We start from the raw sequence: 20,583 nt of genomic DNA on the forward strand, positions 1-20,583 counted from the left end.
ATATATCATTCAAAGACTTTAAAAACACTAAATTTATTACATAAAAGTCTCCGTATTCTAGTGTTGGAAATTGACAAACTGCTACATTGTTCATACTAAAAGATGAGTCATTATACCTTATGAATAAAAGATCATAACCTGATACAAGAGTATGATTACATCCTTAAATATACTTGTTAAGAAAATCTATAATTCAAATATGCTTCCTAAATATACTTCCAAAGCTTAGTAATAACGGACTCCAAGCAGATAATTGCATTCCATTTCTTTTTTAAAAGGTAACTGGAAAGGATGCTTTAAGCAAGGAACTACATTAAAATTTAAATACACTAGCATCTTTGTATTCAAACATAGAATAATTTCCCAGCATTAAATAACAGGATCATCTTATTATATGCTTTGGCCTTGGTCTGTTCCAGAAGCATGGACTTCCTACTGGCATAATACTTAGTTTTCTATCACTCAAAACCCAAACCACAAGCCCCCTGTGTCTCTTAATTTATCAGAAGAGGTTATACTTGAAAGAAGCCTTGGAAACCACCAAATCTAACTGGTCACAGCAGAGACGAGCAAACCAGAGTCAAGAGAAGGGAAGCATTTTGCCCTGGCTTGTACAACAAACGTGAACCAAATGGCAAAATCTCTTTGCACCTCTCCAAGTGCTACTTCCACTAACTCATTGTATTATGGTGCTGAAAGAAGGCATACTATGTCACCAGGACAAAGATTTGGGGGCAGGTCTTTCTCACAGCTGATAGTTGGGTGGAACACAAGATGCCCTCAACACTTTTCCCGTATGTGAGCTACTGAGCTAGCTGGGGTGGAAGGCTCTCAAGACCTTACTTACCTCTTCTTCCCGGAGCTTCTGCTTCCTCTTCTCTTCCACTGCTGCCCTCTTTTGATCCTCCCGCTGGCGCTGCTCCTCAAGTTTTCTCCATCGCTCCTCAATTTGTTTCTCATACTGAAGCTTGGCTCTTTTTTGTTTCTCTAAGATCTGTTGTTCCCGAGCAGCTGAGAAATGGAAGCAGTGTGTCATTTCAAGTGTTCCTCATGCAGGTTGGATTAAGATCAAGAACACAGAAACAATAATCTGATGAGATCCCAGGATGCAGTGATTGAGACTGGGTGTTCTGTTATCTCTGCCACTCCTTAAGTGGTGTGGGGCATGTTAATAACTATGTTATCTCTCTGTCTTGGCTTCCTTCTCAGTTGTACAGTGGCAGTAATAAGGTGAAGAAAATTATGCATGTAAAACACAAAAAGTACTTCCACACATAGGTGTTATGGTATTATTGCTATAATTAAGCCAAACTTGTATACAATAGCTAAACCATACAGTGGCTAGAATGATGATAGTTTAAAGATACAGTTCATCAAAATCATGTTAAATGAGCATGCACAGTGATCTGAGCAAAGCATTAAGATAAAGTCTTGTCTTTGCATCAAGCCTTTTACTAAGAAGCCTTTACCTCTACTTAGCCAGGCCAAGGAAAGGCTCTCTGGGGGTGGTAATGCCTGAACTACCCAGAAGGCCAAACAAGAATCCAACAGCTTCCTGTTCATCTCAGTTCAATGAGGGAAATTATCATCTACCTAACTCATGGAACTCCATGGTGGTATCTATAGCCAACAAAAGGTTAAAAAATAAAAGCCTTTCTCAACTGGGCATACTGTTTTAATGCAGAAAATGAGTGCCTATTTTCTCATTTCTCTTGAGGATGCCAAAAGAGAAGGTTTTTTTTATTCTTTATGTACTGAGATAAAGGTAGATCTGAGAGATGGTTGGGTACATGTCCCTGGATCTGGACATACACATATTCGTGCACATAGTGGATACCTAAGGTCATCAAGTCTGCCTCAGATCAGAGGAAACAATTGTTTTGTTTTATTTGTATGGATGTTTTGTTTGCATGTGTGTATGTGTACCATGTATGTGCAATGCCTAAGGACACCAGAAGAGGGCACTAGATCCCCTGGGACTAGAGTTAAAGACAGTTGTGAGCTGATATGTGTGCTCTGGGAATTGAATCTGTGTTCTCTAAAGGCAGTCAGTTCTTAACAGTGAAATCATCTCTCCAGCCCCAGTGGCAGCAAGTATTGTCCATAGCTCCAAACATACTGCCTAGGATACAGTGGAGGGTCAATATTTTGTGAGTGAATGAAATGTTCATGAATTCCAGTTTTTGTGATCATGCAAGTTACTGTGTGAGTTCACACTCAAGTCTCTAGACTCATCTACTGGTCTTAGTTCCTTTTCCAGTCATTCACAGATTTCTAAGGACCTTTCAAAATGGTATTACCTCATTTCTACTTTTCCACTTTTGTGAACTTAAATAGCCAAAGTATGCAACTTACCCAGACATTTTTCTCTTTCTTCTCGTCTCTCCTTGGCTAATCTTTGTCTCTCATCTGATTTTAAAAATCCATCCATTCCTATGAGATAGAAAACATAATTTTCAGTTTTTTACTCTTCTTTATCTACTGAGTGCTAGAGATGGTTGTGTACATGTCCCTGGGTCTGGACATACACATAAATTAACCATTGTCACCAATTCATTTCAAGGAATTCACGTCCCATCATACATCCTCAGCCAGCCCCAACAATTCAAGGGTAGCAGTCATGGCTTCCACCTGTGCTTTCCAACATGTGTTGTAGTGGTGGCTGACAACAGCCCTTTAGCTAATCTTTGTCCCAAGGCCTGACCTGGAGGGGTCAGAAATGCAATTAAGTGACACAGAAACCTAGCAGTGTGCAATGACATTCATCAGTCTTATTCTAATCTGGCTTGTCGGTCCAGGGCAAAAAAGCCACAAGTTGAATATGACTTTGGATATCAATTATTATACAGTTGAAAAATATTTAATGTTCTGAAGCAATTAATTGTGGTGAATATATATGCACACTTTAGACCACTGTAAAATGTATCCCTTAAGTTTAATTTTAGTTCTGCCAAGTTTGCTTTGATGTCAGCCTTAGTATCTCAGAATTACAAAGAAAAATATATACTTCTATGTACTTAGCATGCAAATATTTGTAACAAATAAGATGAAATGAATAACAGCTATCCCCAAAAACATCTAGGAAAATATCCCTGCATCTCCATGTCGCTACCCCATTCCTTCCAAGGCCCTAAAGAACTTTCTAAATTCAAGATTAAATAAATAATGGCTGTGTAAGTTTAGAATAATTTATTGCATTGTTACTGTTGGTTGTTCATGAAAAGTAGTATATACAGCTTACACATACCATTCTGGAGAAACAAGCTTTATTATTAATGCAACCACATTCCCAGTGCCTGGGCCCTTCCTCTCAACATCACACCAACTTCATAGTATGTTTTGCTGACATAGCAATCGTCACTTCTTCCAGCGACTATTCTAGTTGCTGTACAGGAAAGGATAAGAGAAGCAAGGCCTGAAGTGTAGGCACTGAGGATAAAGATGAATGACATGACAAACTGAATTGTCATGATTTCCAACATGTGTTTGGTTCTGCAGTGTAAATTATGTATCAGGAATACTAAAGTTCAAGAGACAACTACAAGAATAATCCAGTCCTTGACTACAAATTGACATAATTCATGTTTAGTTTTAGTCAGTTCTTAATTATGATACTGCCAACAACATGAATGTCATCATGGACTTAAAGACCCAACTCCAACTCATTCCAAGCCCTCAACAATGTGACTTCAACCACACCACTTCTCCCCTCCCCTCATATCTTCTAGTTTACATTGCCTGCCCCTCATTCCACCACAACCGACACTGCCGTATTTTTAACCTCACCCAACCTTCAAGACTCCAAGATCTATGATGCCCCATGCTTCCATACAAATTGTGAAGCCCTTACTTCATCCTTCTTCCCTGTACAGAAAAGTAACTTCCCCTCCCTGGCAGCCTCTAAAGTGGTATATAACTGGGACTGCCCTGGGTTTGCTTAGTTCCAACTACTACCTCTTACCCAGGGTGTACAAGACACACACACACACACAGTGCTGAAATTGAAGTTAATGATAGAGGAATAAGAAGAAAACATCAAATCTTTTCTTAATTTAGGTTTTAGTCTCTATCTTAAGTTCTACTCGGATGAATCTGCAGTCTAGAAAGCTAAAAGCTTAAAAAAAAAAAAAACCTAGGAGGTCTAGTTAAATGCAGCCCATGCCAGTGTGGCTACTCTCTACCTGAGCCTTGATTGGTACACCACACCACAAAGTCTGCTTTATGTAGGAGGAAAGTCTGGGGAATGATCAAAATACTCTTTAATTAGAGAAAGAAAAACTGGAAGAAAAAGAAAAAGATGGTCAAAAAGCTGCCCCAGAAGGTTGTTTCATGGACATGCAAGGTCTCAGGCTGCCCTCTTGTGGGCACATGTAAGACACAAGTTTCCCTTCCAGAAAAATTTTATGATCAGGTCAGCAACAGCAGCAGCTTCATCATAATAGAGATGACAAATAAGCAGTTACAATGGACCAACTACAGCTGAGCATGGTGGTAGCACATGCCTTTAACCTCAGTACTTGAGAAGTGAAGGCAGGAAGATTATTTTCAACTATAGGGCTAGTTTAAGGCAAGCCTGATATCCATGCTACCTTTTACACACACACACACACACACGTATGCACACCACTATGGACAAGGTACACTACATGAATTTATTGGGCTCAACCACCCTATGATGACATCTTACAAGTGTAGAAACAGGAGTACAAAAAGGTTAATTAATTTGTTCCAGGTCACATGGTCAAAAGTAGAAAATCTATATAATCTGAGAACTTGACCCTAACACTCATAGTTTCAATTATCAGGTTTTTTTTTTCCAAAGGAAATGTAGCATCTTCTTTGGTTCTTTTGTTCAGCAAAGGAACAAATCATATCCTGATCCCATGAGCCTGAAAATCTGGAGAAGTACGAAATAGGCAGTGTTGAGAGCCAGGTATGGGCACAGCTGTGCACAGACAGAGCAAGTACCACTTCAGCTCACTATTTGTTTGTCTCTCAGACTGATGGTTTGGAAATATTTACTCAGTGCTATCTTAGAGACTGATGGTGAGTGGAGAATGGGTGAAAGCTATAAGACTCTGGGAACAACTTAGGTTCCTCCTGGCTGAAGCAAGCAATTCAGCTTTGCTGCACTAATTTAAAAAAAACAACAACAAAGCAAAACAAAACAGCCTAATATGGGTAACCTGGACTCTCTGTGCTATCCATTTGGCAGCCATGAACTACACAAAAACAAATAAGTAAGAGTTCAGTTCCTAGGTCACATAGCACACATTAGGCACTCCATAGGCACATTGGATTGCTACTCTACTGCATGGCAATGGTAAAGAACTCTGAAAGCTCATTCCTGTGACTCTTTCCCTTCAAGTTTAGTTACTCTGGGTCAGATGAAGAAAAGCAGTATGTACATCCAATCAGGATTGAAGTTTTACTGGGTGTGGTGGTTTAAATGTCGAGTGAGGTGAGGGGCCCCCCTAGGCTCAAATATTTGAATGTTTGGTTCAGGTTAGTGAAACTTTTTGGAAGAATTAGAAGATGTGAACTTGGCCAGGCAGTGGTAGCACACGCCTTTAATCCCAGCACTTGGGAGGCAAAGGCAGGTGAATTTCTGAGTTTGAGGCCAGCCTGGTCTACAAAGTGAGTTCCAGGACAGTCCAGGCTATACAGAGAAATCCCTGTCTCGAAAAACCAAAAAAAAAAAAAAAAAAGATGTTAACTTGTTGGAAGTGGTTTGCAGGTGGAGGTGGGCTTTGAAATTTCAAAAGCCCCCTCTCTCTTCCTTTCCACCCCCTTTGCCACCTGTGAAGACAGGATGTAAAGCTCTCTGCTACTACTCCAGTACCACGACTGACTGCTTCCCACCGTGATGATCATCTACTAACCCTCTGAAACTGTAAGCAAGTTTCCCAACTAAATAGTTTGTTTTATTAAAAGTTGCTTTGGTTGTGATGTCTCTTCACATTAATAGAACATTAACTATAACACTTGATAAGACACCTAAGGTCCCAACCCCTCCCTCTTCCTCCTCACAGCATATATCTCTCCTATTTAATAGTCCAAATGTTTCAAGAACTTCTTATTTAAAGAAAAGCTAAACAACTCAGCTCATCTACTACCTTTTGACTACCGACAAACTTCCAGAGGATAACAAGAGACCTTTGGGCTCATCTCAATGTAAGGAGAGTTGGAAAATAAATGAAACATCCATGGACTTGATCAGATACTACTCAAAACAAACCAGCTAAATTTAAGACAGAGGAATCATGTGAGATTATAATGACCACCAATGCAGGAAATGCTTTCTAAAGAAATAATATACTCAAATATTTAACTCCAAAAGAAAGTCTATGTCACCTAAAATTCTAAAGTTTGTCCTCCTATATAACCATCCTTTATTCTGTTGTGCTTTGCATGTGGACATTTATTTTCTCTTTTTCAAATAAGACACACAATTTTATCCTGTAAGCCCCAATTAAAACAGATGGCTGACAGAACTGTGCTTACCAGGGATTGTGGAGCCAGGGGTAATAGGAAGTAGAAAGGTAAAATGGACATTAGGAAGGGGATCCTTGTGGTGACTGGGTCTCTATTTTGACTACATTAATATAAACACATTTATTGTGGCATTGCATTATAAATTGGCAATCTCTCTGTAATACTTCCCATAACTACATGTAAATCAACAACGACCTCAAAACAGAGACATTTAACTATGAAGAAAACAAATCTAGCTCAAGTATGAAGCCTTGGAATAGACCCAAACAGAAAAGGGTGTTTTAGAGATACCCCTGTTCCCATTCTAGATGTAGCAACACTTGCCAAGGAAACTGCATTCAGATGTTTGCCTCTGAAATAAAATTTATCAATACAAAAATTAAAACAGTGATACTGAGAAAGCAAACAACAGCATAATCCCACACTTCACTGATTTACTGAAAGTGGGAATAGCTTCTCATTATCCTTGAGCTGCAGCAATGCATTCTTAAAACCTCATTTTGACATGAATTGTATTAGCCTGAAGCACTCTACTAGAATATTAATGAGTTAATATTAGTCAATTATTCATGGATACTGGTAAGAAGTATTATTGAAATTCAAATTTTCTAAGGGAAGTTATCTGTTTTAAAACTTAATTGAACAAGTGAATTTTATTTTATTATTTATTTTGGCTTTTGGAGAAAGGATCATTCTACAATGTAGCCCAGACTGGCCTCAGTCAAAATCATGGCATTCCTCCTACTTCAGCCTCCTATGTAACCAGGATTATAGGCATGTATATTACCACATCTGGCACTGAACAAGTGTATTTTAAAACAACCTCAATTACACTAAGTGTAAAGGTGGTGAAACGTCAGTGTCTGGGGGACAGGAATCAAGAGCTTATATAAGAAGTTCAATGAAAGCTCCCACTTTCTGTGGGGAGTCTCCCATATCCCTACATGAATAGTCAAACTCTGGCTCAGAAGGTACATGGGAACTGATTTAACAGTGGTTCTGGTTTGTACTGACTCTCTTTTAAACACATTGAAAACATCCTAGCAGCAAGATTATTAATTACTATGTGAGGCCTCCTTAAACACAAGCCAAAAATTATTTAATTTAGAAAGTAGCCTGTATCTGGTGCTTCATTATAGTGGCAGAATGGAATATTATGGTGATGATTATTATGATGATGATGTTAATAATAATAATAATAATAATAGAACCAAGCATGGTGGCATACACCTTTAATTCCAGAACTTGGGAGGCAAAGGCAGGTAGATTTCTGTTAGTTAGAGGCCAGCCTGGTCTAGATAGATCTTGTTTCAAAAAATTAGTAATAACCATAATGAAGCAAGAGATTAAGGCACCAAATGATCCACTTTGACTAGCTAGAGCCATAAAAGAAGGAATGAAGAGGATGGGAAATACCGTGAAGAACAACTAAGAAGTTTCAGGTTTCTTTCTCTTCCTTTCTTCCTTATAAAACAAAGTCTCATGTAGCATAAACTGGCTTCAGACTCTGTACCTAAGGGTAACCTTAACTTCTGATGATCACTGTGCCTCTACCTCTAGACTGCTGGAATTATAAATATGAGCTCATATTTAAAAAAAACATAATGTAATGGTTTGCATCTCTAATCCTAGAATTCCTATGGCAAGTGGGAGGCAGAGAAAGGAGAGTTGTCCAGAAATTCATGGGGCCAGCTAACCTGGAGTATGCAGGCCAGAAGCAAAAACAAGAGAGATTCTACATCAACAAGATGGGAAACAAGAACTGACATCTCAAAGGTGTCCTCTTAACTTTTACACATTTAGTGTGTAATGTGTTCAAATGGCATATGTGAAAATGTGCTAGAAAAAAATCCTGAAATCTCACTGAACTTCAATATTTAGTGAACTGAAAATACTTTGACAGAACCTAGACATTTTTAATTTTGAGGCGGGTCTACTGACTTAGGTGAGAGTGTGATGCTCATGTGCTAGCTATGCACCAGTGAGCTATATTCCTAACCCAGATATACTGCTTGCATTCAGAAAATACCACATAGTTCTAGCTCATAAGCTTTAGTTTAAACGCTTCAAAGTAAAAGCCATTCTATAAGGTCACTAAACGTTTCATTAAAATTTGAGCACAGTGTTAACTCTAAATTCCCTCTGTACTTTGGGATAACTGCTCAGTGCAATGGATTGTGACACAAGTCAACAGCAAAAAATAAAACAGCTTTTTCCCTAGCAATCACAACATTTTTAAAAAATGAAATCCAAGTCCATCAAAGTCCCTATGAAGATATCAATAATCCTTCAGTATTAAAATCAGAGCTTAATCAGATACATGTATTAATTCACACAAAAAATAAATTCTGAGAAGTCAATTTAATATATTACTGACACTTAAAAACTTTCAAACCATGAAATTGCAGAGGGAAGGGCTCTGTAAGGCCCTGTTGAGTCAGACAAATGGGAGTGTTGCACTTGAAAAAGAGTTCTGCCCTTACATTTTTGACTTCCTGCATACAGTCTGTCTAGCCTGGAATATGCCAGTTCTTGGATTTTGGTTACATAGATGTGTAATTCAGGTAGAAGGATTTTCTGGACTTCAAAAAGTGAGTCAGCTTGGCCTGATAGACTTTGGAAAGGGAGCAAATACTGGTGACCAGAAAATAAAGGAAAGAAGGAAACAGTAGCTGGGAGGCAGGGAGTCAAAAGTTGCCACCAGGAAGAGTGCTTGCTGGGAACTAAGGAAGGAAAAAGGTGTAAGAGACTCTTGGAAGGTATAAGAGCATACATATGTGTGTGCCTGAACAGACATGTACATACTGGGAGCTAGAGGAATGGGCAAAGGACTACAGGTTAGGAATTCATCTTCTCTTTTTTTCAATCACCAGTAAAATATGAATTGCTTTCAATCCCTTTGGATTACTGAATGTTATTTCTTTTGCTATCATATGAGATTTCTGGTATTTATTTGAGATCTTTATTTTAGTTCCACTTAATATTTATTTTTATGTAATAGCAATAGCTAGTGATTTATAATAAGTAATGATTAAATGATGATGATGTTGTCTGTATGTGTGGTGCTAGGGATCAAACCCAGAGGCTTTTTGTATACTAGGTATACATTCTACCACTGAACCACCTACTCATCCTCAGGATATTTAATTTTAAAACAAATAACTAAACAGGAAATAACCTCAGGAGAATTACAAGATTACACACATATTCTCTCTGACCAGAACAGAGCAAAATAGCATAGCATCTACTTGAAATATGTACCTCAGTAAAATGCATTTATTGTAATAATTTACTAACTCTCCTGACAATATTTCTGGAGGGTGGGGATTCTAATAAGATTATTCGGGCTTTGCCATCTATCAGAAACCCTTGAAGGATTACTGAAAACAGATTCAAAGCCTAGCATGGTGGTACAGATCAATAATCCCAGCACTAGAAGACAGAAGCAGGAACATGATGGGTTTGAAGACAGCCTAAGCTACACAGACTTACTCTATCTCAAAAACACAAAACAAAAACAAACAAACAAGCGCTGGGTATGTAGCTCAAAGGTAGAGCACTTGCCAAAGCACAGGACTCACTCTCCAACAATATAAAACAAAACACCCTCAAAACAATGGATTGTTAGGCTTTACACTCAGTTACTAACTGGGTCAGAAGACCTGAGAATCTACAGTTCTCTGAGTGAGTGAGCCATACTTGTCTGGAGACCAAATTTTTAAAAAATACTTATTTTTACTTAAATATGCATGTGTGTTTGCTGAGTGTATATCATGTGTGAGCAGAATCACAGATTTCAGAAGAAGGTGCTGTATCCCATAGAGCTAGAGTTACAGGCAGTTGTAAGCCACCCAATGTGGGTTCTCAGAACAGAACTTGGGTTCTCTATAAGAGCAGTATATGCTTTTAAAGATCGAGCCATCTCTTTAGCCCCTGAAGACCATACTTTGATTTTCTTATTGATGTTCTCATAATCGACTTCCCACATGTTGTAATCTTCTGATTTGTTTTAAATTCTCTCCAACAGTGAGGAGAAATCTTTACTATCATCAAACATATTTCCTTCAAGGATAATTTTAATAAGAATGTATTTTGAACTAAGCAAGCCTAGAACAGTAAAGCTCAAAACTCACTACTAACTATCATGAAGATACAAATATCCAGGTATCAAATACATGTTTTAAAAATGTACATAAACACCCTGGATCTTATGAATCTTTCGCTCGCTCTCTCTCTCTCTCGAGCTCTCTCTCTCTCTCTCTCTCTCTCTCTCTCTCTCTCTCTCTCTCTCTCTCCCCTCTCTCCCCTCTCTCCCCTCTCTCCCCTCTCTCCCCTCTCTCCCTCCCTCCCTGAAAAAAATGGAGAAGCACCATTGGTAAATTGGTAAAAATGGTAAATAAACGGTTATTTTACTGTGTTATTTAGGGACTAAAGACAGAAAAGATATATGTGTATATTCAAGATAGATGCAACTTTTCTTCTGAGCAATTCTGATCCATGAATTCTGCAGTTGCAGAATCTGCAAACACAGAAGACCAACTAGTCTATGTCACAAATGAAAAAATGAGTTATCACCATCCCTACTTAGATATGGCTTTTAAATTACAATGTAATTTAAAGTGATTATGATATATATCAAATATTTGGAAAGCATTGGTGCTCCTCGGTATAATAACCATTATCTCACCAACATGCACGCTACTTCACTTCAGAATTAGTTCATAACACTCTTTGAGATTGGAAATTAGCTTTCAAATTAGCAACACAGTCTGCTTGTTCCAAGCCTCTAGCACAATACCCATTTTGTCTTAGAACTTGTGCTTCCTGTCTTAGGGCATAGAAGGCTAAGAAGGACTACTATGCTTATAAGTCAATCTTGAAAAAACATATCTCTCTGGGTTCCCTGAGGGACAAGCCTGACTGCATAGGGGTTGATGTCAAAAGTATCCCCTCTCCAGGAAAAAGACATCAGGACGGGTATGGCCCTCATACCTCACTGGACAACGACAGGGGGACTGGAGCCATTACAAGGTCCCCTTCAAATACTGGAGGTCAGGCCTCTATCCCCGCCTTCGCAAGATTAGAATTGCCACAGCCCTTCTATACTTAGAGAAGGGAGGAGATGTCAGGGGCAGCCCTGCTTACCCACTGAAGGCCTAAAATCAACCTTAGGCCTAAAATCAACAATAGGCCTGTCATCCATGTATACTAACACCAAGTCTTGGGTCTCAGTGGAAAAACATTGAAACAGATGGCTATAAGCTAATGTCAACACGCAGCTTTTGTGGAAATTTACAAGCCCGAGTAGCCATAGACCTTGTTAATAGGTATCCTTGGCAGACAATACCAACTTAGATAAGGACAAGCGAGTCATAGACAGAGTCATAGTGACTTGTCCCCTGAACCTTCACCCAGCTGATACCCAGTTCTGATGATATCTGTATTCCCCCTGAACACCCACACTCCAGTGTCATTCCCTTCCCCACATCCTGCCTTTCTGTGTTTATAAGCCCTGTGTGAATGAATTACGATTTGAGAAAAAATAAATTATAAAAAAATAAATAAATAAGTCAATCTTGGGTTAAGGTAATGGACCTATCTGCCAAAACTCATTGGTTGGTATCCTTAAAATCTCTACACTGTAGTTTATATAATATATAACTGCTTCAAAATTCTGCAACAACAAATAGAAAACAAAAATTTTAGTGCTGGCCAACAGTCTGTACATCATTTGTGTTCAAAGCTACAAAAAATTAACCCAGAGAATACCTGAGATATCCCAAGCTTGTAGCCCTATGAAAATGTAGGGAGATTTAAGAGTCAATGCTGGTGTCTGAAGCACAGAAATAATGAGGTATGAGCATAGGAACTGAAGTCACCTTTCCAAGGGCCCAGTGATTAGCTGGATTTTAAGGCTCATAAATAATCAAGGCAACAGAATATGGTGGCATATGCATGCAATCTCACCACTTGGGAGGTCTAGGTAGAAGGATCTGAAGCTCAAAGTCATCTTCACCCACTGGGCAAATCTGAAGCCAATGTGAATTACATGGCACCCTGCCTCCAGCCAGAGAGACAAATGGGCATGGAACAAAGACCTGATTTCACTGAAGATTTCAGCAAATAAGATGTGAGAAGTATTTCTTGATCCTGAACCCTTCTTTGACAAAAAACATTGTTTTCCAGGATCACTGTTAAATCTGCCTTTTTCTGGTCTTTAACTGCCTTCAGTCTGCACAAATTCTTAGTTGCAGTGTCCAAATAGGCTTGCTCTTTCTACAGTTGTAAGACTGCCTTTTTTGGGCTGTACCCCAATTTATGCGAAAATCTCAGCCATTTTAGCATTGAGGGTTTCTGTTGGCATCTACGTGGCCTAAGGAATCTTAAGTAAACCCTTAATACTAACAGTTTCATTTTAAGTTCATCTCCTATAAAAGAAAATGTGTTGTCTACCTCCCAGGGATGAAGAAGGTGTAGGTTGTAAAACACTGCTTGGCACTCAGAAGCATTCATAGATGAATCCTTTTCCTTTTTTGATATATGAGAACACAACTCAAACAAATTGTGACAGATTCTGACTGTTCCTGCAGTCCTGCCACAGAATCACTTCAGTGTTCCTAATTAAGAACACCATGTTATTTCCCTCAGGAACTACCACAATTCCCTAAAGGTCACAATTTCCATTCTAATTAATATTTGATCAAAAAGATCACTCAGAAAAATGATATTAACATACTCAAAGGTATCTAAAAATGACAAAAGATAGAAGAAAATGGAACTCAACTGACTATCTACTGAACACCATGATGGAAAAGCTTAACTCCTACCCTAGCTTCTCATTAAAGAAGCAGAGTTCCTATGTTTCTAAAATAAGTACAATATCAGTATGTAGAATTTCAAAGAAAGCCAATATATACCATATACTCTATTCACAGTATGATCTGCTACTTATGTGAAGACTACACAGTTTAGATTAGGGGGCTCCCTAAGGTAAACTGGTGACTGGACACTGAATTCTGTCTTCCCAGCTTTCTTCATTGTATGGTAGCCACACAGACCTCATGCTTCTATACCCTCTGCATTTCTGATCATCACAGACTTTTTTCTATGTGTCTATTATTCACTCATAACAATTCAGACTCTAATTCTTCTGCTGGGAAGTAATCACACACATACAAAAAAAACAGGCAAATGATATTAGCACTGTATGAGTGAACATGGACAACACAGCAAGTATAGAATTTCTATCATGGACAAGATAAACAGTGTCTTAATTCCATTTTACTTATGGGAAACAAGCCCTGAATTATTTTTATCATAGATTAACACTGAGTAGATATGTTAAAAGTCTGTAGACTTGGGAGGTACCTAATACTTGATTTCTGCTCCTGGCCAACAATTGTCTGAAAACTACAAGTAACCATCTTCAAGCCTTCTGTGGCCCACTTTAGCCAGGTCTGTGAGTCTGGGGAGCTTCCCCTAGCTAAACAGATGAGCTTCTATCACTAGGAATATGACAATTTTCTGTCTTAAAAAGTAAAACAAGGTATTATGTAGATGGTTCAGTCAGCAAACTGCTTGCTGGAGAAGAATGAGGATCTGAGTTCTGATCCCCTGCACCCACATAGAAAGCCAGGGGCTGCCTGTAATCCAAGCACCAGGGAGGCAGACATAGGATTATGGGGGCTTGCTAACAGTCAGACTAACAGAATCAGTGAGCTCCAAGTTCAATGGGGGTCCCTGGCTCAAACATAAGGCAGAGAATGAAAAGATTTAATATTGGCCATTTACCTCCAAATAAACACATGTTTATGTACCCCTTCCCCCACAAGTATAGAAACATGCATAAAACACACACACTTCAAAGTTGCTCTCAAAACAACAGTTTAGTCTATTTCCCCCCAAGCAAAGCCTACTCACGAATATAAAAATAGCAGGACAGATCTTATTCTAAAAGTACACTGTGTTTTTCTATCCTGTATCTCTAAAAATTCCACAGCAAAAACCTGTTACTACTTGCTGTATTCACAGAAATAAGGAGATATAATAGAAGATGTGTGTGCACGTACATGCATGTATGTATCATGACCAGTAAACACACACTGCTCTTTTTTTTAAAACACCAAACAATTAGCCAATTCATTACAAAGACCCTGATAATTCTCTTTTGTCAAGATCATTTGTTTTGAGCAAAGTGGTTTGCCTTAATTAATAGCTAATAGTGATCAATAAGAAATGATAAAATATTCTGATTTATCCACAAGAAATTGCCTTGTCTAAAATCCTCAGCAAGAACCCAAGCATAGCCAAATCTTCCCTATGTTGATGCTTATAATCACAGCATTTTGTAAAAGTTTTAAATATTAATATTTAATGCATGTTAGTTTTTAAAAAATTTTTAATTTGCTTTCTGAGATAGGGTCTTATGTAGCCTAGGCTTGCCTCGAACACCCTATATAGCTGAGACTAACCTTGATCCTCCTGTATCTCCGAAGTGCTGGAATTGTAATGTTACTCCGAAGTAACAGTACTCCGAAGTGTACCAGAGTGCTGGGATTACAGGTGTGCACTATCACAACTGACTCAAACAATTTTTAGTTCTAAAGAGACAAGTAAAATATCACTGTTTTTGGTGGTCTAAATGAGAATGGCCTCCATAGGATCATGTTTGAATACCTGGTCCCTAGTCGGCACAACTGTTTGGGAAGGATTAGAAGGTGTGGCTTAGTTGAAGGGAGTGTGTCCTAGGGGTTGGTTTCAAAAGCTCAGCCTCCTCTTCCTCCACTCCTTCTCTCCCTTCTCACTTCAGGATTGAATGGCCCCTTCTCCACCCCCCCTCAAGGAGCAGGGGGCTCAGGAAACTCATAAGAAACAAAACTAAGGAAGTTCCTCCTGCTGGTTACATAAGCAGTAAATAATTGCTGGGCAGAGGAAACTCTTCCAGGAATTGCCTGTAGACATTGCAGATAATCAATTCTTGCAAAAAACTTTCCTTAGCAGTAACTCATGCTGGAGTGGGGATTTTTAAGATGTAGCTCCTCTAGTCACCCATGTTCCCATAAGTAACCTCAATAAAACAGGTTGACAAAGATTAACGAAAATAAAATCATTTCTTTGTTGTCATTGTTCTATCTGGGGTGAACAGTTGCTTCTGTGCATTTCCTCAGAGAAACTAATTCAACAGTTTTTAATGACTAATAACATTTACTGAGTTCTTAACTCTGTGCTGTGTTAAGTGCTTATCACATATCATCTTACTTACATCTTAAAAGAACCTCACAGAATTAGACTTATTACTCTCCTCCCTTCCACATAGAAACACAGGTTTCTGTAGAGATGAAGCAATTTGGGTCAAGATCACATAAGTAGAAAAAAAAGAACATGGACCTAAACCAAGTAGATTTAGCTACAAAAGCAAACAAAAAGCTACAGTGAACCAATATTTTATCAGTCAATAACAATACTCTCTATATTAAATACTAATATTTACACATCTGGAGATGGTACTTTTAGAAGGCAGGAAATTTCTGTCCTAGAACTCACTCACTTACTCACATGAGACATACCCTGAAGTCTTAGTTCATCACGTCCAGATCATATCATAGATCAATATCAGATCAACTTTTGGCTCCACTTTCACTGACCTATCTCTGTAATCCCTACAGAACAGCCAATGAAAAGCAAGATTCACAGTGGCAGAATGAAAGCAGGTGACTTACAAGGGCAGCACAGTGCTCAACTGTGCTGTGTCCACCACTGCTTTGGGGGGCTAAATTGTGTGTGTGTGTGTGTGTGTGTGTGTGTGTGTGTGTGTGTGTAGACAGGGTCTCACCATGTAAATCTGGTTGACCTGCAACTCACTATGTAGACCAGGCTGACCTCAAAATCAATGTTCTGTCTGTCTTATTAGTATTGGGATTAAAGGTGTCTCCATGCTTGGGAGGGTTGGGGGTACTGAATTCTTGTATTTGCTTCTCTCACAATTCATTCAATTTGGGAATGAATTGCTTAACTCAAGGACTTAGTTAAGCAGATAATGTCACGTGAGAAAAGTAAAGGAAGAAGGGAAATGGGGGTAAGGGAACATGTAAAAATATATCAAGACAGGGAAGACTAGGTAGGCTGTATAGGGTTGGGGATTGAGGGGAAATAGGGAATTATTGTTGATGAGTGCAGAGTTTCTTTTGCGGATCATGAAATGTTGTAGAATTTATTATGGCAGTGTTTATAGAACCTTGAATATTCTAAAATATTGTATACTTTAAATGGGTGATTTTGCAATGTCAAAAAGAGAAAGAGAAAGAAAGAGAGAGGGGGAATGGCGGAGTCTGGGTACTATATAGCTCAATGGTAGAATGCTGGCCTAAATTGTGCAAGACCTTGGGTTCTAACTCCAGCAAAAAAACAAAAGACAGAATCTAAGTATGGGGGCTCACATATGTAATCTTAGTACTTAGGAGGCAGATAAAGATTGCTACAAGTCTGAAGCCAGCTTAGTCTACACAGTGAGTTCCACACTACCCTTCATAGCAAGACTGCATCTCAGCACCATCCCACCACGGATAAAAAGAAATAAAAAAGGACAAACTACCAAAAAACACAATAAAATAATACTCAAGATATAAAACATTAAAGCCACAACTATAGAATGAGAACATGGGGAAGGCAGAATACCTTTTCTGTATGAATGGGATACATTAACAAAAGCAAAATTGAGGCTTTATTCTTTGCTCCAATGCAGAACACTAAATCAGAAAATCAAGTATTTAAGATATTTATTAATTCTACACAAACTGTTTCATGTTTGAAAATAAAATTAGCTGCAGAATTTGGGATCTGAATCAGAGAATGGGATGGGGATGAAATGTGGCCTAGTGGTAAGAGTGTCAACCTAGAAAGCACATGTCTCTGGGTTCAATTCTTCAAAACACACACATGCTTGCACACACACACACACACACACACACACACACCAGATATGGAAAAGAAATAGTCTGGAAGCAAGAAAGGTCATAGAAAAAACAAACACCACATGAAGGAGAGTCTACTCTAGAAGCCAGGCTTCCAGGCACTGCTGGGGAATCTGACCCATTTGTGATATTTCTTGCAACTTCCTGTTCCATTAAAGAAAGCCTCAAGAGTGGCTGAAAATATGTCAGGCAGCAAGGGAGCCATTCTAAACTTTAGATCTAAAAGCCTCATGGTGGGCAATATATTCTTGCTAACAATTTCAAAATCTTTGGTATAAATAACTTTTTGTACTAATCCTGAATACCTCCTGATACTCAGGCCATCATCAAGATTCTCTCTCTCCTGGTAGTCCTAAGAAGCCATAAATCAGTGAATACAGTAATTTTCAGCTATATATAGTGCCAAACTATAGAGAATTACCGTATGACCCAGGAATTCCACTTTTTGGTACATACCAAACTGAAAAGCAGGAACTCTTAGTTAGTTTTATTCCTATGTTCCTAACAGCATTATTCTTGATAGCAGAAAAGGGAAGCAATGCGAGAGTCCACTGATAAATGGGTAAACAACACGTATACTGTTCAGAAAATGAATTATTCAGCCTTAAAAAGAAGTGAAAGTCCAACACATGCTATGACATCATTGAATCATGAAGACATTATGCTAAATGAAATCAGTCACCAAAGGGTAAATTTTATATAACTCCACTGATATGAGTTATCTATAATAGGCAAATGCATAGAGACAGAAGATAGAAAAGGAAAATGGAGTGTTACCGTTGAACATAATGATCATGGAGCTTCTGTTGACAATGTTAATAATTTTCTGAAAATAGTACTGATGGTGAGACAACATGGTAAATATACTTAATACCACTGAACTGTATGTATCCTTAGATTGATAAACATTATAGTTTGTATTATAAATATTATCACAGTAAAAAGGAATTTCAAGTTAAAATTCTTACATATAAGAACCCACAATTGATATTATGAGATCAAGAATACGTCAACCCAAAAGACAGTTCTTTGATATGTATTTATTTATTATATATATGAGTATTTTGCTGGATATATGGATGTAAAGTATGAGTGTATGGTGTCCTACAGGCCAGCAGAAAGATCCCCTGGATTTTAGAGTTACAAACTTTTAAAGCCACTATGTGAATGCTAAGCAAACCTTTAAGAACAAACGTAGCCGGGCGGTGGTGGTGCATGCCTTTAATCCCAGCACTTGGGAGACAGAGGCAGGCGGATTTCTGAGTTCGAGGCCAGCCTGGTCTACAGAGTGAGTTCCAGGACAGCCAGGGCTACACAGAGAAACCCTGTCTCAAAAAAACCAAAAGAGAGAGAGAGAGAGGGGGGGGGGAAGAAAAGAAAGAAAAGGCTAAATGACACCCTTTAGAGTTGCTTCTGCCAAGAAAAATAGTGAATAAAAAATTGTATCATATTTCTTGAAGAATTGCAGAAAGTGAGTACCACCACCAAGGACTTGAAAGACACAGGGGTGGTGGTTCCCACCAACTCTCCTTTTAACTCCCTATCTGGCCCATGCAAAAGACAGATGGATGGTGGAGAATGGCAGTTGACTATTGAAAACTCAAATCAAATAGAGACTCCAATTGCAGCTGATGTACGAAATGCTTTCTTGAGTAGATTAACACATCCCCTGGTACAATATGTAGCTATTGATCTAGCAAATGCATTTTTCTAAGTACTTATCCATAAGGACCACCAGAAAGAATTTGCTTTCAGTTGACAAGGCCAGAAGTATATTTTTACAGTTTAATCTCAAGGATATATTACATAAAGCCTTATCCACCATCACAGTATTCCACACAATATTGCTTCTGACCAAGGAACTCACTTCACAGAGAAGTGTGACAGTGGAGCCAGTGGGAGCCTAGAAGACAGTGTCCTGCAGAGAGTAGAGCAAGAGAAGTGACCCAAGCCCTTTGGAAGAGTCCAGAAGACCATGAGTGATTTCCAGACATTGCTCATTAAGTTATTTAGACTGTTGGAGTTTGTGTGTGCTTTGTTCAGATTGTGACTGTGTCCTGGTTCTTCCCTCTTCAAGTGAAAACCTATATAATTTACTTTATTTTACAGGCTCTCACAGTTGAAAGACTAAATTTTAAGACTTTGGATTATGAAAGAGACTGGCTATTTTAAAAGGGCTGAATTTTTAAGTGTTTGAATTTTTAAAGACTGTGGGACTTCTAAAATTTGTAATTTTTACATTTTATTGTTGATATTAATGTGTAATCTTAGGGAAGAATGAGAAAGGAAAGATTATGGCCTAACAGTGATGCGTTTTGTGTGTCAAACTGGCAAGGCATCAATTTTCCTGCCAGCTTTATGTCAACTTGACACAAGCTAGAGTTATCGGAAAGGAGGGAACCTCAATTGAAAAAAAATGCCTCCACAAGATTGGTCTGGGTGATATTTACTTAATTAGTGATTGATGTGAGAGGGTTCAGCCCATTGTGCTACCATTCCTGAGCTGAGCTCCTGGGTTCCATAAGAAAGCAAGCTAAGCAAGCCATGAGGAGTAAACCAGAAAGTAGTGCCCTTCCATGGCCTCTGCATCTGCTCCTGCCTCCAGGTTGCAGCCCTGCTTTAGTTTCTGTGCTGACTTCCTTCAGTGATGGGCTATGGTATGGAAGTATGAGTCAAATAAATCCTTTCCCCCACCCCTGGCATCTTGCTTTTGATCATGTGCTATGGTATGGAAGTATGAGTCAAATAAATCCTTTCCCCCACCCCTGGCAACTTGCTTTTGATCATAGTGTTTCAGCATAGCAACAGAAACACTAACACACAAACTCAAAATCATGTGGTGGGAAATTAATGAACTCGAAAAGGTGTAACTGGAAAACGTGTAGCCCAAATAGGGGTCTGTCATAGATGCTGTTTGTGGAAATTTGTCAAAAAGAATGCCAAGTGCTTGTTTCTGCCTACCCACAAAGGTCATAACAAGTAAAGAGAAATTGTAGTAATATAAAGACTTCCCATCTCAGGATGTAAGGGCATACTCTTCCAGCCAGCTGCCACAAATGTCTAGCTGAGATCTATTATCTATCCTGGAAAGAGGTTTAAAAAAGTAATTACTTAAAAG

The 20,583-nt window shown here is 38.6% G+C and overlaps 1 protein-coding gene across 2 annotated transcripts in view; it reads right to left on the minus strand.

Annotated features, from left to right (window-relative positions):
- Map7d2 (MAP7 domain containing 2) overlaps nt 1–20,583 on the minus strand; it is a 107,884-nt gene that overhangs the window by 67,588 nt on the left and 19,713 nt on the right. For both annotated transcript variants that reach the window (XM_028772695.1, XM_028772701.1), the window contains exons 2-3: nt 2,356–2,433; nt 848–1,011 (exon numbers count right to left, since the gene is read on the minus strand). In XM_028772695.1, coding sequence (XP_028628528.1) covers nt 848–1,011; nt 2,356–2,433 — 242 coding nt within the window. The remainder of the gene's footprint in view (nt 1–847; nt 1,012–2,355; nt 2,434–20,583) is intronic.

Source organism: Grammomys surdaster, unplaced genomic scaffold (assembly GCF_004785775.1).
Source record: "Grammomys surdaster isolate TR1022 unplaced genomic scaffold, NIH_TR_1.0 217, whole genome shotgun sequence".
In the NCBI taxonomy this organism is placed as follows: Eukaryota; Metazoa; Chordata; class Mammalia; order Rodentia; family Muridae; genus Grammomys; species Grammomys surdaster.